Genomic DNA, 24,410 nt, shown 5'->3' with positions numbered 1-24,410 from the left:
TATGCCCCACTGTTGATGTCAGTAGGAGTAGTGCCTCATATCAGTGGGAGAAATGATGCACCAAGGGCCAGATAAAGGCAAGCAAAGGGCCACATCTGGCCCGTGGGCCACAGTTTGGAGACCACTGGTCTAGCATATCAGAACGCATTGCCCAGGCATGCGCTTTAACTTTCATCCAGTTTATTAGATCAAGATTTGCGGCTTACCGTAGGAGACACATGGCCAGCCATGTCGCTTTCTGCTCCTTCTACTTTTTGGCCGAAGAGCAAGAGCAAATCTGCAAGTCTATGTGAAGATCGGAGCGACGTCCAACAATGGACAATTCTCACTAAAGCCTGGAGAGAGAAAGAAAAAAAAATCAAAAAGAAAATGTTATAATTTATCATACAACATGTCAGATGCCTGCAGGTTACTTTTCATGAGTTGTGTATCAGGTGGGTAAAGCAGCCCATAGATGATTCGATTTCCTTCCCTTCCACCACAGGTTGCATGAAAGAAAAATCGCTCGATTTCCCCACCAATGCAGCAAGAGTCGATGGGGGAAAGCCTTCCACAGCACTATTGTGTTCTGCTGGTGGGGAGGCTTTATGGGGAGCCCTCCCTGCTGGCAGAACACAATGATCACTGCTAGCTGCTATAGCCAATGGCAATAATCTCATGTAAAAGATCTGACAGCTGGTTGTACCCAAGTCAATCGATGGATCAACTTGGGTACAACCAGCCTACCCATAGATGGATCAAATCTCTGTCAGTTCCTGCTTAACCAGCCAAATTTATGACCAGTTTAAAAGCTTTGTGCCATGGGTTAGGCTGCGGGTCAAAGCTCAGCTAGTCATACATGGCCTCGATTTTCGGCCAAATTTCTAACCTTGGATCGAAGCCTGGTGGAAAAAGCATGCAAATGCAGTCACTTTTCGTCAGTGCCATTGGGTGCAGGGGCTGCCTGAATACAACAACCAGCATGGAGCCGAATGTAATATGGATGTGGGAATCGACCGATTTCTCTTGTTTAACCCGCAGGCCTGAAAAGAATAACTCAATCATGTATAGCTGGCCTAAGGGGCCTAAAAGACAAATCCACCATCACTTACGTGGCCTCCTAGATGCATCTATCAATGCTTCAATCCACACCGGTGGGGGGGGCTGGGACACAGCCATTTATGTCAGCCCCCCCCCCCTGTGATTCTAAAGTGCAATTACTGAACTCCTACAAGAAGGATTTTAGAAGCCGGGCCCAAGAAGAGAGAGGTGACATATAACTCCTAACACTCATTCACAATGAATTTTCATAGAGGCACTGTTCACACATAGGAGTGCGAAGGTGTGAATTCTGCTTTGCATTCGACTTCAGAAAATGAATAGAGTGAAACTTTCACTAAACTTAATCAGAAACATTTCTTAGATGCAGTTTTTGTCTTTTATGAGAACATTAACCTGTTGCTGACTGTGACGAGAGTCACTTTGGGCCGGGGGCTTGTGGAACTCAGCTTACCTTGGAGAGCACTGGAATCTCCTTGTCCAGCTCCCCCGCCCCCTCCTATGTGTAAGTCACCCTGTGTTTATTAGGGTACAGGGTGACCAAGAACCCCAGTCTAAGCTGCAAGACTCGCTGTACAAACACACTGGAATATTATATATATATTGTATATTGTCTCATATACTGTTGTAGACTCTTTACTAGATCGTTTGAGGTGTGGCTGTATCCCATTGTTTGTGTCTGCCTTGGGAGCAACCTATTATGGCATGTATATGTCTTCTCTGTGGGTTAGATGAGAAGTTTGAATACACCTGTGTCATGCTACTGGTAGAAGTAAAGTCTACCCCGCCCTGTTTCTTTATGAAAAGATGGGGGGATTGCCCCCTGAGTGTATATCTCTGTGTGAACAGTTCATGTTCCAGTTCAGCAGCCAAAACGAGTACTGCCTAGTTCTTGGTTGCAAGCCGCTGTAATATCTAATATCTATATTCAGACTGGAGGAAGTGGTATATGACAGAAGCACTCAAGCGGAGTGTGGGATGCTCCGTTATACTGACCGCCCCACGTACATCTACTGCGGGGCGGCCACTCATGTGCGCAGAATCACGTACAGGTACGTCTTCTGCACTTCCAGGTCGGAGGAGCGCACGTGCGCTGCCGGTGACCCGCTCCCACTGTGATTGGACACAGCGAGAGACAACTAGCGGGTCCTGCAATTATTCAGGACACAGGCAGAGAGAACGGCGGTCTGTCTATGTAAACAAGGCAGATCGCCATTCTGACAAGGGAAGGCATGGATCTTGTGTTCCTACAAAGCAGGAACACAGATCTCTGCCTTCCCACAGTTCAAGCACCTCCCCCACACAGTTAGCAAGCACTCCCTAGGAACACATTTAACCCTTTGATCACCCCTGGTAACCACTTCCCTGCCAGTGTCATTAGTACAGTGATAGTGCATATTTTCAGCACTGATCACTATAATAATGTCACTGGTCCCTCAAAGTGTACGATTTGTTCACGACAATGTCGCAATGCCGCTATAAGTTGCTGTTGCCGCCATTAGGCTCCATGCACACTGGGCTTAAAAAAAACATCTGTTCTCTTGGGAGTAAAAAACGGTCATATAGATCATTTTTTGTGCTAAGTCTAGACGAGTTTAGGAGAGTTTTACGTTTTTTCTGGCAGTGAGCTTCAAACGTTGAACTCAAAATATGCCTGTAAACGTCCTAATGTGCATGGACACATAGGATAACATTGAGCTGCTTCTACAGGCAGAACTCAAATCTCCTGTAGAAGCAACGTTTTTAAAACCAGTGTACAGTTAGGTATCTATATACTCGGCGTAACATCATCTTTCTCATCAATTAAAAAAAAAAAAAAAAATAGGCTAACTTTACTTTTTTTTTGTTAATTCAAAAAAAGCGTAGTTTTTCCCCAAAAATTGAGTTTGTAAGACCGCTGTGCAAATACGGTGTGACATAAAATATTTCAGCGACCGTCATTTTATTCTCTAGGGTGTCTGCTAAAAAAATATATATATATATAATATTTTGGGATTCTAAGTAATATTCTAGCAAAAAATACTGATATAAACTTGTAAGCAAAAAGTTCCAAAAAAAGGCCTGGTCTTAAAGTGGCTAAGGATTTGTTTCTGATAATGGCTGTTTGTCTGTCATGAAACTGCCAAGGGTCATGCTATGGACCAGGCTTTTTCAACCAGGGTGTCCAGGCACCCTGGGGTGTCTTGGCAAAAATGCCTAAAAATTGCCCCAAAATTGTATACGAGCCGGTGGGTGGATGAAAACTGCCTTTTAGTTACCCAAAGCCACAGGTTTTCATTGTACACCAATACAACGACCAATAACATCATCAGTTGATAAGGAAGATGTCAGTCGCCTGCAAAGCATTCTTGTTTGACCCTCCCTTGCCTCTCTTCATCAGCTTTGGGGTCTCATTAGCTAAGTCATGGAGGAAAACTGAGGGAGAAGAGAAACATTGGAACACTGGTCACTACCAGTTTGCAAAAGTGTATTGCTTCCCTCGATCTCCTCACGGATCTCAAACTTACTGAATGACATCTCGGTATGGATGTCACACCACCTTCTCAAACTCAACCTTTCTAAAACTGAGCTTGTTATATTTCCTCCTTCCCGGTCCCCACCCACCCCCATGACTTTACCATTAAGATCAACAGCACAACCATTGGTCCCTCCACATATTCCATGGTCCTGGGTGTAATCCTTGGCTCTGACCTCCACAGCCCCCACATCCAATCACTGGATAAATCCTGCCGCCTTAACCTCCGCAACATCTCCTGAATTCGACCCTTCCTGGCTAATGACACCACAAAACAACGTATTCACTCCTTGATTATTTCCCGCCTTGACTACTGCAACTCTTTCCTTACGCAAGCTATCCCCCTTCAGTCTATTATGAATGCTGCTGCTGGACTTATACAGCTCGCCTAATCGATCCATGACTACTGCTCCTCTCTGCCAATCCCTTCACTGGCTTCCCCTCCCCCACCGTATAAAATTCAAAATGCTAACCACAACATACAAGGCCATCCACAACATCGCCCCCATCTACATCACCAACCTCATCTGCAGATATCGCCCAAAACGTCCCCTCCGCTCCTCCCAGGACCTCCTGCTCTCTAGCTTCCTTGTTACCTCCTCCCATGCTCGCCTTCAAGACTCCTCCAGAGCCTATCCCATCCTCTGGAACTCCCTGCCTCCGATCCCGTAACCTGTCCACCTTTAGGAGATCCCTGAATACTCACTTATTCAGGGAAGCCTATCCAACACCCACCTAACAATCCTATCAAATCATTCCCCGCATCTATTATCTTTCGTACCACCACCCCCTCCCTTTAGAATGTAAGCTCTACGAACAGGACTCTCCTGTCCCTTCTGTATTGAACTGTACTGTAATTGTGCTGTCCCCCCTCTACATTGTAAAGCGCTGCGTAAACTGTTGGCGCTATATAAATCCTGTATGATAATAATAATAATAATAATAATTTGCTTTGGAAGAATAAATCACCTCTAATGTTGGGTGTCCTACGTGTGTGGATGTTGTTGCATTATCAGAATCGTTTTTACATTTTAAAATGGGGTGCCTCAAGGCTGCCCATAACTTTTGGAAGGTGCTTCGAGATTGTCCATAATTGAAATGGGTGCCTTGACTGAAAAATGGTTGAAAAAAAAAAAAACTGGTCGGGACAACAGCAACTTCGTCCATCCCTTGGGCCACGATTGAGTCCTCTGGTTACCCCATGGGGGATCCAGGGGTTTGAGCCAGCCCTTCGCCTGACCTGGTGGTGTTGTGCTCTTCACCATCCATGTGAGTTTCCTCTTATGCTCCCGTTGTTCATCATACTGCTCTCCTACCTGCCTGTGCACGTGGCTTACCATGCAAAAACTGTCCTCTGACTGTGAAGTTTTTATCAATAAATGTTTTTCTTTCAATGGATTTGCCCTGGTCTCTGTCTGGTACTGCGCCCCCACCCTCGTTAGCATTTGTTTTGGACACAAGCAGTGCCTAGGGGGGCAGGGTACATGTTCTCCGGAGCTCTACCTGGTAAATAGGTGGCTGGTAGTGCCCTCCCTTTCCTTTGATGTACTTTAAGCCCACTTTGAAATGACAGGACTTGTTGGAGCTCATTTTCAGCACAAAGGACGCGCATCATAATGGAACAAAGCCAAAAGCCGGGCCTTTGATGGGGATAACACATCAGAGGTTTGTTTCAATGGAATCCTACCTCCACGACCAGCAAACATTGTATGTTCATCAAATCCTGCCAGGTCACACGATGTAAGCTCTTTATATATGATTAAAGGAGTCTTAACCACTTAAGGACCAGGCCTCTTTTTTAGATGTGTTGTTTACAAGTTAAAAACATTTTTTTTTTTGCTAGAAAATTACTTAGAACACCCAAACATTATAATTTTTTTTTTCTAACACCCTAGAGAATAAAATGGGGGTCGTTGTAATACTTTCTGTCACACCGTATTTGCGCAGCGGTCTTACAAGCGCACTTTTTTTTGGAAAAAATACACTTTTTTTAATTAAAAAATAAGACAACAGTAAAGTTAGCCCAATTTTTTTTTTATATTGTGAAAGATAATGTTACACTGATACCAAACATGTCACGCTTCAAAATTGCGCCGTGGAATGGCGACAAACTTTTACCCTTAAAAATCTCCATAGGCAACGTTTAAAAAAACTCTACAGGTTGCATGTTTTGAGTTACAGAGGAGGTCTAGGGCTAGAATTATTGCTCTCGCTCTACCGATCGCGGTGATACCTCACATGTGTGGTTTGAACTCTGTTTTCATATGCGGGAGCTACTCACGTATGCGTTCGCTTCCGCGCGTTAGCTTGATGGGACGGGGCGCGTTTAAAAAAAAATTTTTCTTATTTATTTTAAATTTTATTTTTTATTTAAAAAAAAATAAATAAATAATGCCACTTTTATTCCTGTAAACATCCCTTGTAATAGAAAAAAAAGCATGGCAGGACCTCTTAAATATGAGATCTGGGGTCAAAAAGACCTCAGATCTCATATTTACACTAGAATGCAAAAAAAAAAAAAAAAATTAAAAAAAAAAATTTGTCATTTAATAAAATGATTTAAAAAAAAATGTCCCTTTAAGAGCTATGGGCGGAAGTGACGTTTTGATGTCGCTTCCGCCCTGCAGTGTCATGGAGACGGGTGGGGGCCATCTTCCCCTCACTCGTCTCCATGCACAGCATGTGAAAGGATCCGATCGCCTCCGCCGCTGGCGATAAGCGGCGGAAGGCACCGAAGCGAGGTGGGAGGGGGGGCCCTCTCCCACCGCCGATAAAAGTGATCTTGCGGCGAATCCGCTGCAGAGACCACTTTTATCTTGTAGCCGGCCGAACACCGGGGATACCGAGCTTATGGCAGCTAGCTGCTGCCATAACAACGATATCCTTCCTCAGAGTGAGGACGTAGATCGGCATTCGGCAAGTGGTTGCCGAAACCTGAAAGTGTTCTATGGGCATGCCTGCTCACACATGTACATGGCTAACCTTGAGCAGAGAGAGCGCTCAACAACGGATGGGAAATCAGGGAGCCGTGACGTCACCCATAGGCTCCTATGGCCCAGCTGTTGTCAGCACTCTCTCCTCCCCTCTGCAGCTGACACATGGAAGCCGGATCATGTCACTGGACCAGCCTAAAAAAAAGGTAAGTACATTCATCTTCTTTTTTGCACCGGTTAGTCATCACAGGTGTCAGGTGGGGGGGAGGGGACAGTTTTTAGCCAAGTTAGGTTTAAACTGGAATTTCACCTTAAATAAATGTGATGTTGCCCCGCCTCCTCCCCCTTTCTCTGTCGCAACTGGTCATCAGTGTTATTTTTTTATTCTACATTTATTTCTGCTTCCTCATTTCTCGCCTAGGCAAGAATGGCGTAATATCCCCACCCCCTGAGCATGACCAGATGTGTGCCACAGGGTATCAGATCCCTGCGCCAAATCTGCGTGTTGTGCTAAAAATCCCATGTGTATGCACCTCCCAAAACATCAATATTTATTGCAGATAAATGCTTACAATTGCAATCCCCTTCCTGGTCTGTAGAGGCGCTGGTGACGTAGCCAGGGCCTCGCCGATGCACCTGGTAAGGCTACTTCATCGGTGCCTTCAATGAGAGGTCTCGCAGCTAAACGGCAAAATCTTGTGGGATCTCACAAAAAAGTTCTGCCCCCCCCCCCCCCAACATTTTTACTGTAGGCAGCCAGCTGCGATTCCTTTGTGGCTTCACAGCCGGCTGCCCACTGTGCTGCACTTTGTTAATGGTCCCCCAAAGTGTCCCAGAAGGTTGTGGGGGGAAGTAGAACTTCCAGTGGATCACTGCAGCAGTCCGACTGGAAGTGGGGAGCAGGTACCTGTCAAAACCAGATACCCGCTACACCTCCAAAAAAGTGTCAAATGTAGAAGAGCAGGGGGTAGAAGGGCATAAAGTGAAAATTCCCCTTTGGGATGAATTTCCGCTTTAACCAGTTCGGCTGAAGAGCATTTTATTTTATCGCATTTAATTTATGGTAATAACATTTATTAAACGCCTAGAATATTGTATATTTTCTGAAAGCAGAGGCCCTGTAGAATAAAAAAGTTAGAGTTGCAAATTTTTATGTCACATAATACTTGCGCAACTGTTTACTAAACGCAAATTTTCAGGAAAAAATATAATAAAATACATTTTAGTGCAAAAAAGAACACACCATATAATACTTATTTTTGGATAAAATATAAAAAGATGAGATTGCATTGATCACGCAAATGGATACCAAACATTTCATGTCTAAAAATTGTGTGCACCTGCGATTTTACCAAAAACGATGGTGCTCAAAAATCTCCAGAGGGGACATATTAAAAGCATTTACAACTCATCAGTTTAGAGCTGGTACTGTGCTGCCAGAGTTCTATCAGAAAGCCGCTACCCATCAGAAAGTGTGACCAAAGTGACCAAATAAATCTTGACAAACAGAGAAAAACTTTGTCAAATCCTCCCCCTTGCTGTGAGTGACAGGTGATTTACATATCTCGTGCACTAGCCTAAGACACATGCATTATTTTTTAATTCCCTCCCCCACTCCTTTCTTCAGCAGCTCTGCCAGGATTGGCTGTTCCACACCTCAATATGATTTGGCATGCTGAAGTCATGTGGTTACTTTCCTGTCTTTTCACTGGATGTTAGAGGTCATAGCAGAAGATCAGTGTAAGAAATACACAGGAAAAAATGCATATTGACGAGGGGAGTGTAGAGGTGGGCGGGGAGTCTACTGACATCGACTCCACCCACCGAGCTCCAGACAAAAGACCCACCCACAGAATCTGCAGATTTTCGGGTCTCATAACAGACAGAGGGGAGACATTTGACAGGGAAAGATACATGCAGGAGGCATGTATATCCTTATAGATAACCCCTATGGCAGGAGTTTAGAAAAGGATGACATTGGGTTTACATCCACTTTAAGGTTCCTAAGAGCACAGTGGCCTCCATAATCCTTAAATGGAAGACAGTTGGGATGACCAGAACCCTTCCTAGAGTTGGCCGTCCAGCCAAACTGAGCTTTCAGGGAGAAGAGCCTTGGTGAGAGAGGTAAAGAAGAACCCAAAGATGACTGTGGCTGAGCTCCAGAGATGCAGTCGGGAGATGGGAGAAAGTTGTAGAAAGTCAACTATCACTGCAGCCCTCCAACCAGTCGGGGCTTTATGGCAGAGCGGCCTGACGGAAGCCTCTCCTCAGTGCAAGACACATGAAAGCCCGCATGGAGTTTGCTAAAAAAAAACAACTGAAGGACTCCAAGATGGTGAGAAATAAGATTCTCTGGTTTGATGAGACCAAAATAGAACTTTTTGGCCTTAATTCTAAGCGGTATGTGTGGAGAAAACCAGGCACTGCTCATCACCTGTCCAATACAGCTAACCAAAACCTCCTTACCATTCCCAAATACCGCTACAAAGTAAAGGGAGAATGAAGATTCGCAGTCCAAGGACCTCGACTATGGAATGCTCTTCCGACCAACATCCGCATGGAAGTAAACCACCAGGCCTTCAGGAAAAAATTAAAGACCTTCCTTTTCTGAGAAGCTGACAACAGAGAATGCATCCAGCGCCTTGAGGCGATTCAGTTCGCATTTGTAGCGCTTTACAAATCATTCATTCATTCATTCATACAGTCCCAACAGTGAAGCATGGTGGTGGCAGCATCATGCTGTGGGGGTGTTTTTCAGCTGCAGGGACAGGATTACTGGTTGCAATCGAGGGAAAGATGAATGCGGCCAAGTACAGGGATATCCTGGACGAAAACCTTCTCCAGAGTGCTCAGGACCTGAGACTGGGCCGAAGGTTTACCTTCCAACAAGACAATGACCCTAAGCACACAGCTAAAATAACGAAGGAGTGGCTTCACAACAACTCCGTGACTGTTCTTGAATGGCCCAGCCAGAGCCCTGACTTAAACCCAATTGAGCATCTCTGGAGAGACCTAAAAATGGCCGTCCACCAACGTTTACCATCCAACCTGACAGAACTGGAGAGGATCTGCAAGGAGGAATGGCAGAGGATCCCCAAATCCAGGTGTGAAAAACTTGTTGGATCTTTCCCAAAAACACTCATGGCTGTATTAGATCAAAAGGGGGCTTCTACTAAATACTGAGCAAAGGGTCTGAATACTTAGGACCATGTGATATTTCAGTTTTTCTTTTTTAATAAATCTGCAAAAATGACAACAATTCTGTGTTTTTCTGTCAATATGGGGTGCTGTGTGTACAATATGGGGTGCTGTGTGTACAATATGGGGTGCTGTGTGTACATTAATGAGGAAAAAAAAATGAACTTAAGTGATTTTAGCAAATGGCTGCAATATAACAAAGAGTGAAAAATTTAAGAAATATTCCCTAACAAAGCAAACAAAAAAAAAGTTTTAATTGTTTATCATTTATAAAATAGACATGAACAAAAGAAAAAAAGCAGGACAATAATAATTAAATGGAGGAGAATAGGGAGTTAATTAAGGCTGATTAGAGTAAATTAATGGTTATTAAGGGGTTAAACAGAGGAACATTTATTCATCTCTTTGGTCTGCAGATGAAGAAACAGAAATATACAAAAAGAAACAATGTTTCTTTTTATTTTAGTGTTTCAGGGCTGAGCAATGTTGTTAATAAACATTGCCGGCTGCTTTTTTTTTTTTTTTTTTTTTTGACAGCTCCAATTACCGGACTTCTTTAACACAGGGGAGACCCACTGACAGCTCAAAGAACCGAGCCTGAAAGTATCGGTTTCAGGTATCTGTGCATTTGCACGAGTACCAATACTTGTACAAATACTCGGTATCGGCACCCTAGTATCGGTGCAACCCTACAAAATCCTGTATTTCACTATATAAGCTCCGTTTACTGGTAAAATTATGTGTGAAATGCAAGACTTGAGTGGGTGTAAAAAGATGTCCGCTTGCCCCCTTCTGACTGTAGGCTTACTGCAGGTGAGTGCAGATGTACCAAGATGGCCGCAACGTAACGTCACTTCCGTTGCATTTTCTGATGGGTAGCAGCTTTCTGACAGGACACCGGCTCTGCGAAAGTGATCGGCAGTGATCGCATCACTTTCAAGCTGATGTTCTGTCAAAATAGCCAACCTGTCAGATCAGCTAACGGAAGTGACGCTCCGTCAGCTGACTGACCAAAAATACTTACTGCGCATGCGCTCCAGGTTTGCTAATCTGACAGAACACCTGCAGTCAGAAGGCGGCAGCAGACATCTTGTTACACCCAGCCAAGTCTTAAATTTCAGACTCTTTTTTTAGAAATAAAGTGAGCTTATATGCTTAACCACTTGCTTACTGGGCACTTAAATCCCCCTCCTCTCCAGACCAATTTTCAGCTTTCAGCGCTGTCACACTTTGAATAACAATTGCGCGGTCATACAACACTGTACCCATATGAAATTTTAATCATTTTTTTTCCCACAAATAGAGCTTTCTTTTGGTGATATTTGATCACCTTTGCGGTTTTTATTTTTTGTTAAAAAAATGTAAAAAGACCGAATTTAAAAAAAAAAAAATTTTTCTTTTTTAACATTTTGTTATAAAATTTTAAAAAAAGGTAATTTTTCTCCTTCATTGATGTACGCTGATGAGGCAGCACTGATGGGCACCGATAGGTGGCAGTGATGGGCACTGATCTGTTACACTGATAGGCAGCACTGCTAGGTGGCACTTATTGGCACCACTGGTGGGCATTGATAGGTAGCACTTGTGGGCATTGATAGGTAGCACTTGTGGGCATTGATAGGTGGCACTGGTGGGCACTGTCGGGTGGCACTGGCAGGGGGTACTGGTGACACATATGAGGAATTATTGCCTCTTCCTCTTCAGGACCGATGTCCCTTGCTGATGAGCCGGTGATCGGCTTTTTTTTCTCCTCGCGCTGTCAGCGCAAGGAGAAAAAAAAAACGATCACAGAGCTTTTGTTTTGATCATATGATCAGCTGTCATTGGCTGACAGCTGATGACATGGTAAGGGGCCGGGAGCGGCCCCTTACTCGGATCGGTGATCACCTGAGTCTCAGTGACTCGGTGATCACAGCACGCTACACGCGCGCCCTGTAGGGCGCATGCACAGGGGAGACTGTCATATGATGGCCTCCCGGGAATTCAGGTCTGCGATGTAGCCGTCATTCGGTTATAGCACGGATGTCAACCGGTAAATACAGTACAGTAAAACCTTCGATTGCAAGCAGCGCTTTGCCGGCGGTATAGCCGCGCTGGCCACTGATTTCAATGGGCAGGAGCGGTGGACACACCGTTCCTTCACCGCTCCAAAGATGCTGCTAGCAGGACTTTTTTTACCGCCCTGCCAGCGCATCGCTCCGAGGGCTTTCACACTGAAGAGACAGTAGTGGCTCTTTCAGGGCGCTTTGCAGGCTCTATTTTTAGCGATGTAACGCCTGCAAAGCGCCCCAGTGTGAAAGGGGTCTACGTGTGAAATGCAAGTGGGTGTAAAAAGATGTCCGCTTGTCGCCTGCTGACTCTAGGCTTACTGCAGACGAGTGCGGGTGGACCAAGATGGCCGTGCCGGAACGTCACTTCCGTTACATATTCTGATGGGTAGCGGCTTTCTGACAGGACACCGGCTGAACAAAACCCACACAAGCTGATGGCTGATACGATGGGCAGTACTGGTGACTTCTGTGTGAAGTCGGTGTAAGCCGGTGAAACGCACGCCATCCACGGAGGTGGGACGGAGGCTATTCGGCACAGCATTTTCCTGACGAGCCAGCAGCCCCAGTAACGGGATAGGCACTTTTAAATGTAAGAGGCCATTCGGCCACCTTTTATACTTTGATTTTATAAATAAAAAAACGGAATTATGCTATGGATGTTCTCTTGCTTTTTCCTGTATATCCTGCCTTTGCCATGGAGGAAGAAGGTCTCGATCATATCCATCCCATCCATGTGAGCAGGCACTATCCTGCACAAGCGCAGTTTGAATATCTTTCCTAGGAAAGAAGTCAAATTGATCTGGTAAGCAGATCCCTTATCTATTTCACTATTGGTGAACGCAGCTTTCTAAAGTTTGGTGGAGGACTTAAAATCTTTATTGGAAGACACTGTTCTAATCGGAAGTTTTTTTTCACATTTATGTGGTGTTATGGACTTTTTTGTGCTTTTGTTCACATATTTATGTGTTTACACGTACTTGGGAATTACTAATTACTGTATTTATTGGCGTATAACACTCACTTTTTCACCATGAAAATCAGGTGCAAATACCATGTGCGTGTTATACGCCAATACTTCAATTTTAGCTGCCTCGTAGGGGACAGGGAGGGAAGCAGGATGAGCGCCATCACATTACATACAGTGAGAATCTCCTTTTTACTTGGCGGCCTCTGTAATAGGAAGTCCTGTCTCCTGGGCCGCCATTGGACCACTGTTCTGTCTATCATAGGAGATTCTCACTGTATGTAATCTGTCAACGCTCGTCCCTCCCTGTTCCCTCTAGGCTGCAGATGGGCATCAATCAGGCTGCACTGATGGCAATGGTAAGGCTGCTTCATTGATGGCAATGGCGAGGCTGCTCCATTGATGTGGACTGATGAGGCTGCACTGATGGCACTTGTGAGGCTGCAGATGGGCACTGACCCTTTTTTTGCTTCAAAGTTCCTTATTTAAAATGTAAGTTTTTTTTTTCCTGAAACTTCCCTCTTAAAATGAATGTGCGTGTTATACGCCTGTGCGTGTTATACGCTGATAAATACGGTATATATTTATAGTTATTTGCTTCATAATTGGTTGGAGACACTGTTATAATCGGAAGACTGAAGCTTTTTATATTTATGTGTTACTGTGGACTTTCCTGTGTGTTTTTTTTTTTTTTATTCACACTAGTTACTTACTAATCATATATGTAGGTATATGCTCCATAACTGGTCGGTATATCAATTACTAACTAGTTGGCAGGTATTATTCACATATAGCGCCCCCTGTATCCAATTTCTCACTTCTGTGTGAATGCCAAAACATTCGAGCAGCAACTTTTTTTTTTTCTTTTTTTACTAGACCCCTAATTATTGAAAGAAGAATAAGAATGATATCTCTGTAGAACGCACCTTCGAAGCCAAGTCAACAATGGCGGCTCCCATACCTCTGACCTGACAGGTGACTACTTCACTCTACCAGTTCCTGGGGACAAGGATCAGGGAGCACAGTGTTCTGTACAGCCGTATGGAAAGGATTTAAAGATTCCACAAATGTAATATCTCTGCAGGAAGTATCTGGGGAGATCTGGATGATTTCCCGTGAAACAAAGCCGTCCATATCCAGGTCCAGTGTTTACCCTCCCCGCGTCTATTTGTGTTATATACACCGATTGTTTTGTGTTCCCGAGTGCATCTTCCGCAGCGAGAGCAGAAATTATAGTAATTATGTTATTTTTGTTTTATTCACTAGAGGACGTTTTTTCCTATTGAACTTCTTTCAGTCGATTACATTTTACGGATGTAAATAGAGGCCGGCGAATGGCAAACACCTGCTGCTGGCCAAGACATCTGTCATCAAACTTCAACACTGGGAGCAAATCAATCGTACGAGTCTCAGAGAAACCCAGAGATCCGATCAGGTCTGATACTCCCTATGAATAAAGTGCTTCTAAAGGCAAAAGGTTGTTTTTTTTTGGTTTTTACCGTACTGCATTCTCAGCACTAAAGTGGTACTAAACCTTCTATTTTTTACTGTAACCACTTAAGGACCCGAGCCTCTTTCTGAGATTTGTTGTTTACAAGTTTTTTTTTGCTAGAACATTACTTAGAACCCCCAATTATTATATATATATATATATATCTATATATATATATATAGATATATATATATATATATATAGATATATATATATATATATATATCTATATATATATATATAGATATATATATATATATTTTTTTTTTTTTCCTAACACCCTAGAGTATAAAATGGCGGTCGTTGCAATACTTTCTGTCACACCGCATTTGCGCAGCGGTCTTACAAGCACACTTTTTTGAATTAAAAAATAAGACAACAGTAAAGTTAGCCCAATTTTTTTTTATATTGTGAAAGATGATGTCACACCGAGTAAATTGGTACCCAACGTGTCACGCTTCAAAATTGCGCCCGATCGTGGAATGGCGACAAACCTTTACCCTTTAATAATCTCCATAGGCGACGTTTAAAAAATTCTACAGGTTGCATGTTTTGAGTTACAGAGGAGGTCTAGAGATAGAATTATTGCTCTCGCTCTACCGGTCACGGCGATACCTCACATGTGTGGTTTGAAAACCGTTTACATATGCGGGCGCTACTCATGTATGCGTTAGCTTCTGCACGCGAGCTCGGCGGGACGGGGAGCATTTAAAAAAAAAAAATTTATTTTCTTATTTATTTTACCTTTTATTTTTACGCTGTTCTTTAAAAAAAAAAAAAAGTGTCACTTTTATTCCTAGTACAAGCAATGTAAACATCCCTTGTAATAGAAAAAAAGCATGACAGGACCTCTTAAATGTGAGATCTGGGGGGTCAAAAAGACTTCAGATCTCATATTTACGCTAAAATGCAATTTAAAAAAAATGTTGTCATTTAAAAAATTTTTTTAAAAAGCTGTGTACTAGAACTGCACGATTAATCGTTAACAATCGAGATCGCAATTCTACCCTCTTTGTAATCTCAACAAAGCATTTTCCAGATTTAATGTACAGAGAGTTCCCTGCTGAAGCCGACAGCTGACAAAAAACAAAACAAAAAATAAACAGGCAATCTGCCAAATTTCACAACATTCCTCAGCAGCTGAGCTAACTATAAACATTGTAACATTTTGTTCTTTAGATTAAAGGAATGAACTTCTGCCTGTAAATGAGGGAAGTTTAACCACTTAAAGACTAAACCTTTTTCTGACACTTGTTGGTTTTGAGTTAAAGAGGAACTGGAGTCTGCTCACATAATTTGTAATAAAAACATCTTTACCATTCTGAAGCTTCCCTCCAACCACTTTGCATATTATTTTATATATACTGTGATTCTGTACTTGCCAAATATGCTGCAGAAATCTCCCTCCACTGAGTCTGGCTGCAGCCATTTTAACTGTGGGCAGCTGAAGCTGCTGCCTGTTCACTTCCTGGATTTTCGCAAACACACAGAGGCACACCTCCAGCTCTGCAGCTCTCATTGGCCCTCTTATGACTAATCCCCCCTTCCTTCCTGGCAAACTCTCACGAGAGTGAGAGAGAGAGAGCTGTACATGATGTCATAAGCCTAGGCTAATGACCAGACAAGAAACAGGAAGTGGGCTGTATAAGGGATTTACTGGCAGAAAAAAAATGTTTTACTATCCAAAGTTAAAACAACAACAAGGGCAGAAGATTTAATAGATGGAAAGATGAAAAAATAACTGAATGGTCCGCTTTAAAGAATAAACCTTTTTCTGACACTTGTTGGTTTCAAGTCATTATTTTTTGCTAGAAAATTACTTAGAACCCCCAAACATACATACATACATATATATATATATTAGCAGAGACCCTAGAGAATAAAATGGTGGTTGTTGCAATATTTCATGTCACACTGTATTTGCACAGTGGTCTTTCGAATGCAATTTATTTGGAAAAAATACACTTTAATGAATTTAAAAAAAAAACAAAACAGTAAAGTTAGCCCAAATTTTTTGTATAATGTGAAAAATTATGTTACGTTGCGAGAATCGTGAGAGAACTGTGATCTTTAGTCTAAGCAAAAAAAATTGTGATTCTCATTTTTCCCAGAATTGTGCAGCTCTACTGCGTACGAACGATCAGATTATCATACGATCACTCCGAATGCTTTTTTTTTTTATTTGGAGTGATATTCTCGGGCACTTATGCTGCGTACACGCGATCGCACATTCCGACAACAAAATCCATGCTTTTTTTCCAACGGAAACTTGTCTTGCATACACACGGGCACAAAAATGTTGTCGGAAATTCCGAACGTCAAGAACGCGGTGACGTACGACACATACGACGAGCCGAAAAAAATGAAGTTCAATAGCCAGTGCGGCTCCTTCTGCTTGATTCCGAGCATGCATGGAACTTTGTGCGTCGGAATTGTGTACACACGATTGGAATTTCCGACAACAAGCCCCCCTTGAACATTTGTTGTCGGAAAGTCCGACCGTGTGTACGGGCATTAGAGTAGACACTATGCTTTTTTTTTTTCCATGTAACCCATTAGCATCAAGAGTGGAGACTGGGGCCGTTTATTCATGGGCACTGTGCATACGGAGCCCATGTGTGATATCTGACACCTTGTTAGTGGAATGGGATCCTCAGCAAGGATGTAGTATATCTGCAAATCCAAGAACAAACATTCAATATAGTGAATCTTATCACTTCCTCTAGATGTGGTGGCTGCAATATCTTCCTTTTATTACCTGCTTCTCCTGCCAGCAACACACTTCATGCTCTATGGTAATAACATTCACTCTATGGTATTCATGGAGGAGAAGGATTTTCCTGCACTTATTGATCAGATATAAAACAAAAAAAAAACTCTGATTGCATCTTTACCAAGCAAAAAGGTCTGCAAATAAGGGACATTGTTAGGACTCGTGCACAACGCATCTCAAAGTAGCGGCTCCTACAGACATTTGAGCTTTCATTTTTACTGGAAACTCCCCTCCTCTATGTTAGCCAATGTGTCATGTACACTATGGCTTTTTCAGGCGTTTACAGGCATATGCTCTTACAGGCAGAATAAAAACCCACCAAACTTGTGTTTTTGAGAAGAGCTTTTGTGCAGAAAAGTTGGCCAAAAACGTGCAAATTAAGAGTGAAAAAGATCAAAAACACACAAAAAAAAAAATAGTAAAAATGAGCTGAGGGGAGGGTTTGTGGAAAAAAAAAAAAAAACACTTAGGCCTCATGCACACGAGACGCCAGTGCAAACTCTGCTGAACACGTTTTTAAAAGCTGAAACGCCCGTTTTGCCGCGTTTGCATGCCGCGTTTAGCCGCATTTGCGTCTAGAAGCGTCTGCAGAGCAGAGAATGACATTTTCCAACCTGGATTTGGGGCCCCATATCTCGGGGCCACTTGGTGCTAGGAACCCCAAATTTGGATATGTTATAGTGTTAGTCCAATTGTGCTAGCACACCAAATTTGGGGTTCCTAGCACCAAGTGGCCCCGAGATATGGGGCCCCAAAGTCAGCTTGCAAAATGTCAAGCACTTTTCTGCAGCAGAGAATGACATTTTGTGACCCGACTTTGGGACCCCGTATCTCGGGGCCACTTGGTGCTAGAAACCCCAAATTGGTGGATGGATATGTTGTAGTGCTAGTGTAGTTCCGCTGTGTTTGCACACCAAATTTGGGGTTCAAAACAAAGTGGCCCCGAGACATGGGGCCTCAAAGTCGGGTTGTAAAATGTTCCTTTAAAAACACATATAAACGCGGCTAAAGGCGGTACCGCGTTTAGCCGCGTTTGGCTTCTGAAACGTGGAAAACTTTTGCGTCTGAATCCATTTTTTTGCTTCTGGAAAAACGAGGTTAAACGCAACTGCCTAAAAACGCCAAAAAAACGAGACTGTGTACATGGACACTTAGGATAACATTGAATGGGTTCAGGGGCAGTTGAAAAAAGTGTCCAACTGCCTCTGAACACGCGTTTAACAGCTTCTCGTGTGCATGAGGCCTTATGTTTAAAGAAGCTCAATAAAAACATTTTTTTTAGGTCTCCATGAGCGCTTACAGTTCACATACACTTTACAACAAAACCACGCCTAATGATGGAAAAGGATCACCTTCATTTGCCCTGCACTAGAAGTAGACCCCTGAACACTGCGCTGCATCCTACTGACCCCTGAACACTGAACAGGTGAGGAGTACAAAGACAAGTGTGTCTTGCCTACAGTCAAGTATGGTGGTGGGATTGTCATGGTCTGGGGCTGCATGAGTGCTGCTGGCACTGGGGAGCTACAGATCATTGAGGGAACCATGAATGCCAACATGTACTGTGACATACTGAAGCAGAGCATGATCCCTCCCTTCAGAGACTGGGCCGCAGGGCAGTATTCCAACATAACGACCCCAAACACACCTCCGAGACCACCACTGCCTTACTAAAGAAGCTGAGGGTAAAGGTGATGGACTGGCCAAGCATGTCTCCAGACCTAAACCCTATTGATCATCTGTGGGGCATCCTCACACGGAAGGTGGAGGAGGGAAAGGTCTCTAACATCCACCAGCTCTGTGATGTCATCATGGAGGAGTGGAAGAGGCCTCCAGTGACAACCTGTGAAGCTCTGGTGATCTCCATGCCCAAGAGGGTTAAGGCAGTGCTGGAAAATAATGGTGGCCACAAAAAATATTGATACTTTGGGCCCAATTTGGACATTTTCACTTAGGGGTGTACTCACAGGGGTGCCAGCGGTTTAGACATTAATGGCTGTGTGTTGAGTTATTTTGAGGGGACAGCAAATTTACACTGTTATACAAGCTGTACACTCACTACTTTACATTGTAGCAAAGTGTCATTTCTTCAGTGTTGTCACATGAAAAGATAGAAGAAAATATTTACAAAAATGTGAGGGGTGTACTGACTTCTGTGAGATACTGTGTATGTATATATATATATATATATATATATATATATATATATATATATATATATATATATATATATATATATATATATATATAAAAGTAACTTGTAATTTGTATTATGACGCCAAAATATAAATATTCTATGTAAAAATGGTTTTAAAGGATAAGTTCACCTTTTAGAACATGTAGCATGTTCTAGTTCCCCTGACCCCCCCCCCCTCAGTGTGACAGCGGGCAAGAAATCTTCTCCCCTCACCTGCTGTCACTTTTGAAAAGAGCGCGGCCGTACCCACACAGCTGTCTCATTCATTCATAGTTTCCTGTGAATGAGCTACAAGTCCTGTCAACCACCACGGCTTATGGCTTGTAGTTCCAAATGAACTGCAGGGGGGGCTGATGAGCAGCTTTCAAACAAACACATATGAAGGTAATGGCAGAAAGCTGCAGGCCTTGTCTGCAGAAGCCCGACATTGCACCCCTGGTCCACCAATCACAGGTGTAATGCTTTACAGGCTCCTGAGGGAAAAATAATACATGCCCTTTTTTTTCTGCAAAAATATGTGCATTTATTATTTTCTTCTGGAAAGGCAAACTTATCCTTTAAAAGTTTTTTTTTTTTTAATCAATAAAGTATGCATTGTTTTTATTACATTGTTACTTTGCCTTAAAAAGTCCCGTCGAAGAAAGCTGTACTGGATTGGATATAGTGTATACAGGAAAGAAGTGAATACATTGTATATACAGAGACTGAATTGGATACATTGTATATACAGGGATAGAGGCGGATATGTTGGTGTTATATCTTTCACTTGGATGTTATAAGTTGCACTGAGTAAATACAGCTGGATAAACCAAAAATTGCCTGTCTTCATTTCAGGCCACAAAGCAACAAAGTGTGATTATTTTAAGGGGGGGGGACTCTTTTCTATACCAATTGTAGAGGAACACTGGATTGGATACATTGTATATAGAGGGACAGAGATGGATACATTGCATATGGAGGGACACTGGATTGGATAAAATGTATATAGAAGGACACTGGGTTAGATACTTTGTATATAGAGGGATAGGAGTGGATACATTGTATATAGAGGGATAGGAGTGGATACTTTGTATATAGAGGGATAGGAGTGGATACATTGTATATAGAGGGATAGGAGTGGATACATTGTATATAGAGGGATAGGAGTGGATACTTTGTATATAGAGGGATAGGAGTGGATACATTGTATATAGAGGGATAGGAGTGGATACTTTGTATATAGAGGGATAGGAGGGGATACATTGTATATAGAGGGATAGGAGGGGATACATTGTATATAGAGGGATAGGAGGGGATACATTGTATATAGAGGGATAGGAGGGGATACATTGTATATAGAGGGATAGGAGGGGATACATTGTATATAGAGGGATAGGAGGGGATACATTGTATATAGAGGGATAGGAGGGGATACATTGTATATAGAGGGATAGGAGGGGATACATTGTATATAGAGGGATAGGAGGGGATACATTGTATATACAGGGATAGGAGGGGATACATTGTATATAGAGGGATAGGAGGGGATACATTGTATATAGAGGGATAGGAGGGGATACATTGTATATAGAGGGATAGGAGGGGATACATTGTATATACAGGGATAGGAGGGGATACATTGTATATACAGGGATAGGAGGGGATACATTGTATATACAGGGATAGGAGGGGATACATTGTATATACAGGGATAGGAGTGGATACTTTGTATATAGAGGGGTAGGAGTGGATACTTTGTATATAGAGGGATAGGAGGGGATACATTGTATATAGAGGGATAGGAGGGGATACATTGTATATAGAGGGATAGGAGGGGATACTTTGTATATACAGGGATAGGAGTGGATACTTTGTATATAGAGGGATAGGAGTGGATACGTTGTATATAGAGGGATAGGAGGGGATACTTTGTATATAGAGGGATAGGAGTGGATACATTGTATATACAGGGATAGGAGTGGATACTTTGTATATAGAGGGATAGGAGTGGATACTTTGTATATAGAGGGATAGGAGTGGATACTTTGTATATACAGGGATAGGAGTGGATACTTTGTATATACAGGGATAGGAGTGGATACTTTGTATATAGAGGGATAGGAGGGGATACGTTGTATATAGAGGGATAGGAGGGGATACGTTGTATATAGAGGGATAGGAGTGGATACTTTGTATATAGAGGGATAGGAGTGGATACGTTGTATATAGAGGGATAGGAGGGGATACTTTGTATATAGAGGGATAGGAGTGGATACATTGTATATAGAGGGATAGGAGTGGATACGTTGTATATAGAGGGATAGGAGGGGATACTTTGTATATAGAGGGATAGGAGGGGATACTTTGTATATAGAGGGATAGGAGGGGATACTTTGTATATAGAGGGATAGGAGTGGATACATTGTATATAGAGGGACATTAGATACAATGTATATAGAGCTGCACGATTAATCATTAAAGAATCGAGCAGGGAGGACCCGGATCCCCTCCCCCCACATGCCGCTGTTGAAGTCACAGCAGAGCGGGCGGGAGGAACGGAAGGTCTACAGGAGGAGCGGCAGCTGCCCAACCCCTCAACCCTCGTCAGCTGCTGAACCCACAACAAGGAGGAGGGCGGGAGGCACGGAGCCTAGCGGCAGCAGCAGTGGGGGAGCACCCCCAGTAGAGGAGCCCACCCTCCACAACACTGATTTAAGGTGGAGGTGGGGGCTGTGATATGAGTGGTTGTGAGAGGGGGGAACTGTAATACTGGGGTGCTGTAATATTGGGGGCTGTGATGTCAGAGAGGGAGAACTATGATATGGGGGGCTGTAATGTGAGAGAGGGAGAACTATGATATGGGGAGCTGTGATGTGAGAGGGAGAACTATGATATGGGGGGGCTGTGATGTGAGAGAGGGAGAACTATGATATGGGGGGATGTGATGTCAGAGAGGGAGAACTATGATATGGGGAGCTGTGATGTGAGAGAGGGAGAACTATGATATGGGGGGCTGTGATGTGAGAGAGGGAGAACTATGATATGGGGGGCTGTGATGTCAGAGAGGGAGAACTATGATATGGGGGGATGTGATGTGAGAGAGGGAGAACTATGATATGGGGGGGCTGTGATGTGAGAGAGGGGGAACTATGATATGGGGGGGCTGTGATGTGAGAGAGGGAGAACTATGATATGGGGGGATGTGATGTGAGAGAGGGAGAACTATGATATGGGGGGCTGTGATGTGAGAGGGAGAACTATGATATGGGGGGCTGTGATGTGAGAGGGAGAACTATGATATGGGGAGCTGTGATGTGAGAGAGGGAGAACTATGATATGGGGGGCTGTGATGTGAGAGAGGGAGAACTATGATATGGGGAGCTGTGATGTGAGAGATGGAGAACTATGATATGGGGAGCTGTGATGTGAGAGAGAGAGAACTATGATATGGGGGGCTGTGATATGAGAGAGGGAGAACTATGATATGGGGGCTGTGATGTGAGGGAGGGAGAACTATGATATGGGGAGCTGTGATGTGAGAGGGAGAACTATGATATGGGGAGCTGTGATGTGAGAGATGGAGAACTATGATATGGGGAGCTGTGATGTGAGAGAGAGAGAACTATGATATGGGGGGCTGTGATATGAGAGAGGGAGAACTATGATATGGGGGCTGTGATGTGAGGGAGGGAGAACTATGATATGGGGGGATGTGATGTGAGAGAGGGAGAACTATGATATGGGGGGGGGGGGCTGTGATGTGAGAGAGGGAGAACTATGATATGGGGGGCTGTGATGTGAGAGGGAGAACTATGATATGGGGAGCTGTGATGTGAGAGAGAGAGAACTATGATATGGGGGGCTGTGATATGAGAGAGGGAGAACTATGATATGGGGGGATGTGATGTGAGAGAAGGAGAACTATGATATGGGGGGCTGTGATGTGAGAGAGGGAGAACTATGATATGGGGGGATGTGATATGAGAGAGGGAGAACTATGATATGGGGGGATGTGATGTGAGAGAGGGAGAACTATGATATGGGGGGATGTGATGTGAGAGAGGGAGAACTATGATATGGGGGGATGTGATGTGAGAGAGGGAGAACTATGATATGGGGGGGGCTGTGATGTGAGAGAGGGAGAACTATGATATGGGGGGATGTGATGTGAGAGAGGGAGAACTATGATATGGGCGGCTGTGATGTGAGAGAGGGAGAACTATGATATGGGGGGGGGCTGTGATGTGAGAGAGGGAGAACTATGATATGGGCGGCTGTGATGTGAGAGAGGGAGAACTATGATATGGGGAGCTGTGATGTGAGAGAAGGAGAACTATGATATGGGGGGCTGTGATGTGAGAGAAGGAGAACTATGATATGGGGGGATGTGATGTGAGAGAGGGAGAACTATGATATGGGGGGCTGTGATGTGAGAGAGGGAGAACTATGATATGGGGGGATGTGATGTGAGAGAGGGAGAACTATGATATGGGGGGCTGTGATGTGAGAGAGGGAGAACTATGATATGGGGGGCTGTAATGTGAGAGAGGGAGAACTATGATATCGGGGGCTGTGATGTGAGAGAGGGAGAACTATGATATGGGGAGCTCTGATGTGAGAGAGGGAGAACTATGATATGGGCGGCTGTGATGTGAGAGAGGGAGAACTATGATATGGGGGGGGCTGTGATGTGAGAGAGGGAGAACTATGATATGGGGGGCTGTGATGTGAGAGGGAGAACTATGATATGGGGGGCTGTGATGTGAGAGGGAGAACTATGATATGGGGGGCTGTGATGTGAGAGAGGGAGAACTATGATATGGGGGGCTGTGATGTGAGAGAAGGAGAACTATGATATGGGGGGATGTGATGTGAGAGAGGGAGAACTATGATATGGGGAGCTGTGATGTGAGAGAGGGAGAACTATGATATGGGGGGGGGCTGTGATGTGAGAGAGGGAGAACTATGATATGGGGGGCTGTGATGTGAGAGAGGGAGAACTATGATATGGGGGGCTGTGATGTGAGAGAGGGAAAACTATGATATGGGAAGGGCTGTGATGTGAGAGGGAGAACTATGATATGGGAAGGGCTGTGATGTGAGAGGGAGAACTATGATATGGGGGGCTGTGATATGAGAGAGGGAGAACTATGATATGGGGGATGTGATGTGAGAGAAGGAGAACTATGATATGGGGGGCTGTGATGTGAGAGAGGGAGAACTATGATATGGGGGCTGTGATGTGAGAGAGGGAGAACTATGATATGGGG

At 43.7% G+C, this 24,410-nt stretch overlaps 1 protein-coding gene across 1 annotated transcript in view; it reads right to left on the bottom strand.

Moving 5' to 3' along the window:
- The window catches only part of LOC141111357 (uncharacterized), a 66,052-nt gene that overhangs the window by 37,712 nt on the left and 3,930 nt on the right, over positions 1 to 24,410 (bottom strand). The window contains exon 2 of the mRNA XM_073603582.1: positions 207 to 335. Within this exon, the coding sequence (XP_073459683.1) occupies positions 207 to 230 (24 nt within the window). The 5' untranslated portion in view covers positions 231 to 335. The remainder of the gene's footprint in view (positions 1 to 206; positions 336 to 24,410) is intronic.

This window comes from Aquarana catesbeiana, linkage group LG10, assembly GCF_042186555.1.
Source record: "Aquarana catesbeiana isolate 2022-GZ linkage group LG10, ASM4218655v1, whole genome shotgun sequence".
NCBI lineage: Eukaryota > Metazoa > Chordata > Amphibia > Anura > Ranidae > Aquarana > Aquarana catesbeiana.
This window is presented reverse-complemented; position numbering and strand designations above follow the sequence as displayed.